Genomic DNA, 11827 nt, shown 5'->3' on the forward strand with positions numbered 1-11827 from the left:
CATGCACGAGCGGGGGGAGGGGCAGAAGGAGAGAGAGGAGCAGACTCCCCACTGAGCAGGGACCCTGATCCTGCGCTCAGTCACAGGACCCTGGGATCATGACCTGAGCTGAAGGAAGATGCTTAACGGACTTGAGCCACCCAGGCACCCCGAGATGCCAACGCTATTCTAGAAAAACGTTTCCTGTCCCACCTGCATTTCTACCACTATAAGCCCCACCTCAGTCTTACTACACATGCTTTAAAATTACTATGTCTTCTCAAGGGGACTTCTCCTTACCTGTTGTTTCTGTTTAAAAAGAGCACTAGATTGTGCCTCATGCTCAAGAACTGTTAAAATTTCATTGATTTTCCCAAGTGAGTCATAAAAGAATGTCATCTGCTTTTCTAATTCTTCCAATGGTACCAACAGCTGGCGAGACTCATAAAAGAGTGGAGAATGACATTCTTTGACCTTTAAAAAGACAAAGACAAAAATTCTATTAAAGGCCACTAATTACCACAAACTCAGGGCACTGTTCACAGTTCTCATGAACATTTTCGTCAGTGATATTGTCATCTGGTCCTTACAGATCTCCAAAGACATTTATTTAACGGTATTTCCTATGGATTGTTAAATTTTGATACAAAAAACAACACTACTATATCACTGAGACAAATAAATGCTACAGAGTTTTCCCATGAAGATTCATCTAAACTATCCATCTGGATAGAACTTTCCCTCTAAACGATGTTGTTGGTGAGCCAGATGGCATCAAATTCCACCTCATAAACTATGCAGCTCATCTTCACTTCGGCCTCAAAATCTGATCTGAGATAGTAATGAATTACATTATCTAGACTGACCTTCCAACTTTATTTTCAAGATCTCTACTGCTTGGACCCTTAACTCTAGACAAACCTGTAACTTTGCTGACTCATTCCTCCCAGACGGGCATTATGCTTCCCTACCTCCCCCAGCTCCATGCTTCACTACTCTCTGCCCATCACCTTATTCATCCCAAGTGCACAAGTCATGTACCAATTTATTTGCAAAGGTCCCCGTATCAGGGATATATCTCTAGTCTGAACTGACCCAGCCTTCATTTTTCACTTGTCTTTTTAAAAAATTGCTGTTATTTTATGCACTTGTATTCTTTATCTTAATACTGAGGCCATGCACTCCTGGGGATCAAGAGAGCCATAAAGTTTCTGCCTTATCACCTTTATGTTAGAATCCAGGACCAGGTCATTCTCTAAGAAGTTCCTGTCGCCATTCATTTTACTTAAAAGTGCTCCCAAAATATTATTCATACTTTTGGGAACCAGGGAAAGGAAATTGAGTACTTCTTATTTTCTTTTTTCTTAAATTATAAATATTCTCATGTTGTCAGATACCCTGCCTGAAGGATAAACTCCCCAAAAGAAAGCTACTGGTCTACTGCAAAAAGGCTCTGCTAAAATGACCATGAACAAAATAAAGAGAATCTGCTAATATGCATAAAAATCAAGTATGCTTTAGGAATCTTTCCTGGATATGGTTGCCCTAAATCATTAAACTTGGCCTATGCTAAGATGTGCAAATCCAAGATATGGCTCTAAAAGCCAGAAGGTTATCAAATCAACAACGTTGACCTCAAATTGTGCCCAATCTCTATAAATATCTTAACTTGAATGTTAAAATAAAAAGAATTAGAAATTAACATTCTAATTATACCAGTTCGGCAAATGAAGTTTTCTCTTTTTTTCAAGACCATGATTCTTCCTATTTTCACCTATCTCATTTATTCCTCTTTTCATTAATTTTCCACTACTGAGTTCATGTAGGTTATTCTCTTTCTGCTTTTTCTTTCCTAAATAACAGGTTTCTCTGCTTTCTTTTCCTCTGTTTCTCAATTCTTCATTACAAAATTTTCCTCTTCATTTATATAGGTACTCCTTTCTTCTATCAGAAATTAATTACCCAATCACAAACAATACCATTTTCATAAAATTCAACTTCATATAAAAATCCCAATTGAACTCCCAAAATTCTTAAGGAAAGTCCCTCAATAGAACAGAAAAGTCCTATGGCTAGTGCTTGATGGCCGCAGAGTTCCCTGTACACAAGTGGTATAGATCTTAAGTCTAAGGTGAGCTCCATGAGCTGAAGAGGGCAGAATTTTCCACTGCTTTATGGCAATGCAAGCAGAAAATAGAATAAATAATCTTAGAGCAGAGGGATGTCAAATAAAACTCAATAAAAGGGCATTTGGGAATTCTTTCTCATTTAAGTATCTGATCTCTTCCACCTCCTTCCCCTTCTTTTTCTCCACCCCCTTTGTTTTATCACATTTAACTAACCCTTTATTCCTCCAGAAGAGACTTATCTTTCTAATAAAGCTCCTAGTATTTCTAAATTAACAGAGGTAGTACTTGACATCAGCTCCATAGTTTCAGTTTTAAAACTCATGACAAAGTTACTAAATGACAGAGTTACTAAATCCAGAATCACAGTAAAAAACAAAAGCATGATCTCTTAACAATAAAGAATTTGCTCATGGGTGTGACTGAGCAGGTGTAAAGCACGTTGAAGGCAATGTTGGTCCCGCACAGTGTGTTGTGCATTAAAGTATTTTCCCACCTTGGTCAGCTGTTCTTTGAGCCTAGACATGGTTGCGAACATTTCATTAGCTTCTTCTTGGGAGCTCTCTTTGGTAATGAGGTGTGCGGTCTTTGTTATCATCTTGTATTGAGCATCCATTATAGGCACCCTCTGCTCAATGTCCTGCGTGAATCATTGAAACAGCTACATCAACACATGGTACATTTCCTTTTAGTTTCAGGATTCCACAGAAGGTTGGACAAAAATCAATATGTATTGTATAAAATCCTATACTTCTAACAAATTTTTGGAGATTCCAGTTATTGCTCTCCTTTAATGCTAATGTATTATATATTGGTAATATCACATGAATAGATAAAAAGCTATCCTTTAGAAATAATCATAAATCCTTAATTTAACATACAGACAAGCTGAAGTAATCTTTACACTTTCAAAATAACTGTGTCCATGCAGTATGCAAACATTATATCAAGTAAATGTGTGTTAATTTGGGGCAATTCCTCTGACCTTAACAATTATATAACTTACTTTTTCTTAAAAAAAGTAACACATTGTCATCGTAGAAGATTTATAAATCAGAGATAAGAAAAAGAAAATAAATTACTTACAATCTTCTCGCAGTGATAACCAGAGCCAACATCCCATCACTACATCATTAATGTTTTCCCCTATGCATGCTTATACCATTTTTTTATATCTACAAAAAAAGGATACTATTTTTTGCTTTTCTGACTTAATAGTATATTGGAAAAGCTTTCCATGTCAATTAAATATTCTTCTATTACTTCATTTTTGAGAGCCGCAAGGTATTCAAAACACGTAAATGGCACAATTCATTTAGTCAATAATTCATAGAAGAGGCATTTATGTAAAAGTGTTATCTGTAGATGTTTCCTGTTTTCTCCTAGTCCTTTGTAATTTGGTCGTAGAAAAAAATCTCTGAATTAAAAAACTATTTTGAAGTTACTCTATGATCAGAACATATCCTTAAAAAATCCAAATAGGTTTTTTTATTTAGATGCATTTTTTTTTCAATTTTGAAGTGCCAACCAGGATATGCACACATGTCAAAATGGTGCCAAAGAGACACAGGAAAACTTTACAATGATCTGGGTTAACTTCAGTGATCTTCCTTTTCACAGTAGAATAGGTTTTCACTTTGTTGTCCAGAAACACCCCCTCACCTCTAAGTCTTGAATTAATAACTTGACATTAAGAAAAGAGACTTCTAAGGGTTCAGAAAGTTTCTTTTGGGCTTCAGTTGCAAAATCAGACAGGACAGTAACACAGTCTGTGTACTCCTTCTTCATTCTGTCCATTTCATCAGCCCGAGCATACTGTTAAGAAAACAGAGGAGCACAACATGGAAAATAATTAAGTCAAACTTCTGGAAGCCTGTAACCTTCACATCCACATACTCTCTAAAATTGTTATATGGTAAGAAAGATGCTAATTTCTGATTCTTATTTTAGATAACTTGAAGTAAGTCCAATTACTGTGAAAGGAAAAAAGGAACTAGCATAGAAGCAAAGAATTATGATTTCAAACATGAGTCGTCCCATATTTGTAGGCTCCATATGTCCATATAATCCTTAATCAAACTATATATTTTTGTAATGTTCCTCTATTATACATGGGAAAAAATAAAGGACCAAAAATAAACATAACAGTTCTAAGCACATCTGTACTCTGCCTAAATAAGCCCATGCTACAACAATGGAAGTCTGTCAGCAGACTGTTTATCACCGCGTGTATAATAACACATGCATGTTCCAGGCATATATAGATTTGAAAGACATACTTGCTTGACTTCCACGAATAACTCCCTCCATCGCCCATTGAGCAACAGTAATTGCTGTTTAAGATCTCGGGAAACCATCTCATCACATGTTTCGATTAGAAAATTGCCCGCATCATTCATGGCAGCATGCTGCTGTATCCAGTGAGGCAAATTTCGGAAAAAATCCTAAACAATAGACAATGCACACTACTGTAAACCACAGACCAAAAATTGATAAATGATATGGAAGTAACCAAACTAAGAGAAGTATCTTTGTTCTAAATTTGTGCAAATTTTAAGGTAAATGTTAGCTCTCCTTCCAAATGCAGTTTTCAATAAAGAGGTTCAAAATAAGAACTAGAAATGCTGAGTGTCTTTTTATAAGAACAGCTTATATCTTTTGCCATATCTCTTGCTGAAGACAAAACAAAACATGATGACCATTTTATATTATTCTTATTTTACAGGTGAAAGAACTGAATTTCTGTAAGTGTAGGGGACTTATACATAGTCTTCAGGCTGGCAAATACAGTGCTAGAGTGATACAAAAGGTGTGGGATTTTAGAGTAATGTATAGTTTAGTTTAAAAATTATAAACAAACTTTTGAGCTATTATCTTTTATTTTAAAATCTGAATATAGTACATGATAATTAACAATCATGGATATAAATCATTGAAGGAAAATTTTTAAAAATTAAATATCTGGGCCAAGAAGACTTAAAATAACATTGTTTCTTATTTAAGATTACTCACTTGGCAATGAGGCAGTTTTCTGCTGATTTCAAGTTATACATGTGTACTTGTGTATATGTACACATGCCACAGTAAAAACCAGGGATACCAAAGATAATTCAAAATCTATTTTATAAGCCAGGTGTGGGAGGACTTCCCACATAAATAGATGAGAACACTTCTGTTTCTGGAGGTTATAATCCCTTGGATGAAATTAACACATATGACATCTGTTAGGGCACTGCCAGTCTAATCAGAAAAGCCAAAATCTGTATGGGTATACAGTTCTTGTCATCCTCAACTACACAAGAATATTTAATCTATGAGAAATAGAGAGTGGTAAACTTTTAAAAATTATGCACCTACTTGCATAACACAATAATAGAAGAACCAATCTTGGATAGCAAGCACTAATTTTAATGTGTTTACTATACTTTTTAATGGGAGCCTGGCATTTCAATATCTTTTACATATAAATTGATTTTTCATGGGAAAATATCAGATTCCCATTAAGAAGTACATATACAGAAATCAATCCATTTTATGTGATATTTTAATGTAACTGACATTAAAGTAAAACAGTACCTCTTAAACCCACACATACACACCTGTAATTGGAGGAAAAATAATCATTCCTGCCCACTCTTACCACCCTTGATTGAGGGTTGACAAAATCCAAAAAAGAATACCCAAAGAGACAAAAATGTGATGACCCAGATGTCCAACTGGTGTGTGTCATTACTCAGAATCAATAATATGTTGCCCTCTCTTAAATGAGGAAATCCACAGAGGTCAGGGCCCTTCATGTACAGACATAATGGTAAGTATAGCGATCTCTGCTGCTCCCCTGGGTTTGGCTGCCTCTCCATAGGTTCCTGCTCTACTGAATGCAAAAGCCAAACACTGAACTGAGCAGAGAGGGAATTGTTATAATTTCTATAAAGCAGAGTATTTCTTGGCCTAAAATAATTTACTAACCTGAAATCACAACTTTTCAGGCAAAGTCAAGAATCTTGAGTCACATTTGCAGATATATAACACTCCCTAGAGAACTACGCTGTAAGTGTTTCATTGCTAAGTTTGTGCATACTCCTTTCTTTTGGTAAAAAACAACCTTACCTTTTTGGCATGCTCTGATTGATTTAGCATTTTCTCTGCATCCTCTAGCCAGGCCTGAAGACTGGCCACAGTATTGCCATATCGATCCCAGTTAGCAATTACTTCTTCCAGCATGCTCCGCACGCTCCTAACTTCTACTGAGAGGTTCCTCCACTGGGCAGTGGTTTCGTTCATGAATTTCATCACATTCTCGGCTTCCTCCACTAAAACAGATAAAACAAATTATAACCCTTACTTTATATTTTAAATCCACCAAGTCTTTTTTCTATGGTCTATACACTGTTGTGCAATTATAATTCTTCTTTAGATTATAAAGTTAACAGATGAAATTTTAGAATTTCATTCAGCTAATGCTGGGAATATGTTATATCATATTCACAGGTATTTATAAAGATTAAAGATGATAATATATCTAAAATTTTTGAAAAACGGGATGCAATAAATGACATATGTATTTTTTCACATTTTATATGCACTCAAATAGATGGTCACATGTATATTAGTATCGATCACAAATGCTATGGTTCATTTCCGGCAGATATGACAGACATAGTGACAAAATGAAGCCAACATATTTTACAATTTGTGTCTTCACACTAACTTAAGTTTTCATTTACTTGATAATAATATTCAAGTTACTTTTTTTCATTTAATCCTCAGAATTGAAAATAGGTTAGAAAATTGCAATTTAGTAAATGAATACTTTTTTTTTTTTGGTCCCTTCTCAGAAAATCATACACACGGACATGCACACACACACAGTATGATTATACAGGTCAGACAGGCATTGCACAAAGTCAAGGGGACTGAAGCCAATAATATGTGCTCTCTAGGCCCATGGTATGGTCACAAAAACGATTCTTCAGGAAAAAAAAAAAAAATGATCCAATCACACAGAAACCTGTAGGTCATGAAACTGCACCACATTCAACAGTTCAGCTANGCAGGAAAAAAAAAAATGATCCAATCACACAGAAACCTGTAGGTCATGAAACTGCACCACATTCAACAGTTCAGCTAATTCGGTCATGTGTTTTACCTGAACCGTCAGCTTGGACGTACATCTCTGCTGTCTGTTTCAAGATCTGGTATGTCACTTCATATTGTTCAAAGAACTTGTTATTTTCTATAAAAGACTAGAAAGGGGGAGTGGTTAGAAGACGGAAAACGCTAGGCATAGGTAGAAATACCAAAGTCCCTTTCTTCAAGAGAGGTATATGGGTATTTTGCCCAAATTTACCAACCTCACTCTTGTAAAAAATAGCAAATTAATTCAACTGTTATAAAATAACCTGGTTATTCTGAGAATATAAACTGATTCCACACTTTTAATTCTAACTCAGCACTATTGAGAAAGTATTCTATTTCTTCTTCCACACAAGGGTTTGTTTTTAGAAGAGATTGAAGTCTCTCCAGGCAACCTGGGGCTAACATTTAGAAAGCACTAAATTTGGAAGAACATTTTCGTGTCCAACTGTGTTTGAGCTGTGCGATTTTGTTGCTCTTTGAACATTAATTCATGAATGATGGCTCTAAGGAACTTGGATTATAAATAAATGGCACAGTGCACACTTTTCTTAAAATAAAAAGCACAAAAAATGCTTAAAAGTAGAAAAATTTTAAATAATCACATATCCCATCCACAAGTGTAAAAATTACAGATAAGACATGTCCATAGCTGTATGTAATTTACATATGTACCAGAGCCACCATCAGCAAATGCGCACTATAAAATTTAGAACACGCAAGAAATCCTTAAGTAAATTTTATTGTTAACTCCAGGAAATAGGAAATAACTCCCATTTCAAAGATTAGTCCTGTTATTGTAAAGTAAAAAAAAAATTCAATCATAGTTACCACTGTATCACCAAAGGCTCCTTAATTTCTTGTAAAAGTATAATTAGTTCCTATGATTTGAATCGAACAAAACACTTGGTAAGTGTCTCTATTATCAAATGCAAAATTAGCCTTTAAAAGCTGAAGTCCAGTGTGATATGCTGATGAATACTTAATTTGAGATGCAAAATGTCTGAATGCAGATATAAAACTTCATAATTTCATAGACATCCCTCAATTTTATCGATAAATTTTTATATTTCAAGATAACACTTAAGAACATTCCATGCATAATACATTTCATAGCATTTTACGTTTATAAAGCATTTTACCCATACATAAATTATTCTTCAGGAATACAGTAACTAGGGAAAGCTGTGAGTTACCTGGAAAGAGGGGTTCCATGAGGAACACTTATTTCAATAATTTAATAGGCTGTATTATTTCGGTAAGTAAAATAATTGGTTAATAATGAATAAATATGGGGGCGCCTGGGTGGCACAGCGGTTAAGCGTCTGCCTTCGGCTCAGGGCGTGATCCCAGCATTATGGGATCGAGCCCCACATCAGGCTCCTCTGCTGTGAGCCTGCTTCTTCCTCTCCCACTCCCCCTGCTTGTGTTCCCTCTCTCGCTGGCTGTCTCTATCTCTGTCGAATGAATAAAAATAAAATCTTTAAAAAAAATTAATAAGCATGATATAAATGAATATGTAATATAAATAATATAATAAATAATAATATTATAATAATACAATAATAAATAATAATTAACCAACTAATTATTTAGCCCTATGTTCTACTCCTTAACCTCCCTGTTCCTCAACTAGGGAAAGAGTAATTTACTGTAATTTAAATTTGGAATAATTTAACTAAATGAGCATATCATAATTTGATCAAAAAAGGAAAGTTACACCTAATGTGCAAGACACTGTAGACAATTGAAGAGATAAATGTATTTGGCAATGTTTAAAAAATAGTCACTGTTTATTTTTGGAATAAATTTCAAGAAGCTAATGGGAAAACAATTGTTCTAAGTACGGAATGGGAATAGTGCCTAATATTTCCTAATGGGAAATAGTGCCTGTATTAGACAGAAAGACTTCATTTAATATGCTTTTGCTAGACTTGTTTACAAATTAATTACAAATGAACAAGAGAGGAAAGTTTATTTCCAGTTTCATTTCCAAGAGGAAAACAGGATATTTTTAAGAATATTATAAATGTTGTAGAGATCATTAAAGTATTTCTGAGCCTTCCTATTAGGAAGGCTAGGCAATTAATTTATGAAGGAAGATGTCTTATTTGTGATTTTACCTTTTAACTGTTTCATTTATTTTGGCACTTTTTTCTTTCTAAATACAGAGTAAATCCATTTCATAGCATGAATTATTTTCTCTATTAATATCACTTTAGCAGGACTGCTAAATCTCCTTTTTACCATGAGCTAACTAGACAGTCTTTCAGAAGGGTGCAAAAGAAACTGCAAATGTATATTTAAAATAATTATAGGATTAATTTATTTCTTTAAAAATAAGGCTTATGGGGTGCCTGGGTGGCTCAGTCACTTAAACATCTGCCTTCAGCTCAGGTCGTGATCTCGGGGTCCTGGGATGGAGTCCCTCATCAGGCTCCTTGCTCAGCGGGGAGCCTGCTTATCCCTCTCCCTCTGCCCCCCACCCCTGGCTCCTGCTCTCTCTCTCTCTCTCTCAAATAAAGAAAACCTTAAAAATAAAGAAGTATATAATCATAAAAAAATAAAAATAAGGCTTACATTTGGATATCAAGTTCAACAAATATGCCATGTTATAGTTGATGGCACTTCAAGAAAAATAAGATACCTCTTTATCCCACTAAATCCAAAGTATTAGTGGAAGATACTAAACTTCTCTCACAAGATAAATATAGAGATAAATAAATTTCATTCATAGATTTCACTTGAATGGAGCTAAACCAGGTAATTTAAGATTTAAAAAATCATCTTTGAGAAGAGGTTTTATCAGAATTGCCTACTTATATTAATAAAATAATTACAAACAATAAAATAATTGTCCACATTACTTATGCTGCATTCACATAGGCCACAATTCCAAGATCTCGTCTTCTATGGAAAGGAATGAATTATCCTATTTCTTCAATAGTAAAACTGAAGCATGTGCTAACAAAATTGGTCATGTCAAGAATAATTCTGACAGCAAAAATCAAGCTAATTATCTCCTGATTTATATTACAGTATGTAACCTCTTATAAATAGCGTGTGGCCTATGTTTAATTAACAAACATTTGTGAAGTATTTTCCAATAATTTCTTAAGCACGTAGCAGCTGTGTACCTGAGTGCCTAATACAAGAGGTAAGTAGGAAGCCTATTTTCTGATTCTCTAACCCTTAAAAAAATGGTGGGTTTTTTGCAAGTGAATGGTTGAGTTGAGAATTCAAACTCAGGAAAAGATAATTATGGACCTTCTATATCCTGCATGTTACTTTGGTTATTAGATGATGTAGCAGCATATGGCTCATTACATTTTTTTAGAAACCAAGGAAAGGATTGGATTTAAGAACCTGATTTTATTATTTTATTTAGAAGTCTTCACTCTTTGAAATAGTCTGTTCTTACTTTCTCACAAATTCCAAAGGGATTAGAGAAGCTATAAGGGGTGTGAGATAGAAGGAAAGCAATATGTGTCCATCTTTCTCCCTTACAAAAGTCCCTATAATTCTATCATCATCATCATCACTATCATCATTACTACTAAAAAATTTGGGAAAGACAGTTTCCTAAGAAATTAAGTTATTTACGGAGTCACATTGGTTGTTAAGTAGCTGAACCGTGATTCAACACATTTCCATGTGACTGGTGGCCAGACTGCAGTAATCCCCCCTACTTCACCCCACCTTGCTCCAATACCATGTCTAAAATCACTGTCACGGGGCGCCTGGGTGGCACAGCGGTTAAGCGTCTGCCTTCGGCTCAGGGCGTGATCCCGGCGTTATGGGATCAAGCCCCACATCAGGCTCCTCCGCTATGAGCCTGCTTCTTCCTCTCCCACTCCCCCTGCTTGTGTTCCCTCTCGCTGGCTGTCTCTATCTCTGTCAAATGAATAAATAAAATCTTTAAAAAAAATAAAATAAAATAAAAACAGTGTCACTATCAGTCTATAGTATGTAAGTGTAAAATATTATCAAATATGAACTAACATTAAATGGAACTAACATTTATGTGAGCTACATTTCTTAGTTTACTAAGCTACAGGAGATAATTTTAATTATTTGGTCTTTTAAGTTAAAAAAAACGTTCACAGCCAATTTTGTTAGATAGTCAAGTTCAGCACCTAAGCTTTTGGTTTGGACAGATGTGACTTCAAAACCTGACTCAACGTCTTACCAACTATGCCACCCAGAACATGTGGGTTGAGTGCTGAAAGGCTCTGTTTCCTCAGTGAAATCATGTCAAGATGCCCAGCCCATAGGGTTGTCATTGGGATGGAAGACGACACAGGTAAAAAACTGGGCTCAGGGGAACACTCAATATCCCACAGTTATTAAAACTATTAAACAAAAATACTGTAAGACCCTTTATAGAAAAGAAGGGTTAGCAATAAATAGGTGTTTTTCACCATGGAATAAAAATATTAAGGAATGTTCATTCAAATGTGGTACATTTGTAGTGTAATTAGCAAGTTTACCAATAATTTTAAGTTACAAAGCAGTTTAAAACTAGTGAACTTCTTATGGAGAAAGCAGAAGAACTGCTTTTTTAATTAACATTAATTTTTTATCAC

At 35.0% G+C, this 11827-nt stretch overlaps 1 protein-coding gene across 13 annotated transcripts in view; it reads right to left on the reverse strand.

The window, feature by feature from the left end:
- Window positions 1-11827, reverse strand: part of SYNE1 (spectrin repeat containing nuclear envelope protein 1) — a 437003-nt gene that overhangs the window by 285498 nt on the left and 139678 nt on the right. For all 13 annotated transcript variants that reach the window (XM_034669323.1, XM_034669329.1, XM_034669326.1 and 10 more), the window contains 6 exons: window positions 7255-7351; window positions 6216-6418; window positions 4385-4549; window positions 3768-3920; window positions 2602-2745; window positions 280-453 (listed from right to left, as the gene is read on the reverse strand). In XM_034669323.1, coding sequence (XP_034525214.1) covers window positions 280-453; window positions 2602-2745; window positions 3768-3920; window positions 4385-4549; window positions 6216-6418; window positions 7255-7351 — 936 coding nt within the window. The remainder of the gene's footprint in view (window positions 1-279; window positions 454-2601; window positions 2746-3767; window positions 3921-4384; window positions 4550-6215; window positions 6419-7254; window positions 7352-11827) is intronic.

Source organism: Ailuropoda melanoleuca, chromosome 10 (genome assembly GCF_002007445.2).
Source record: "Ailuropoda melanoleuca isolate Jingjing chromosome 10, ASM200744v2, whole genome shotgun sequence".
Classification (NCBI taxonomy): Eukaryota; Metazoa; Chordata; class Mammalia; order Carnivora; family Ursidae; genus Ailuropoda; species Ailuropoda melanoleuca.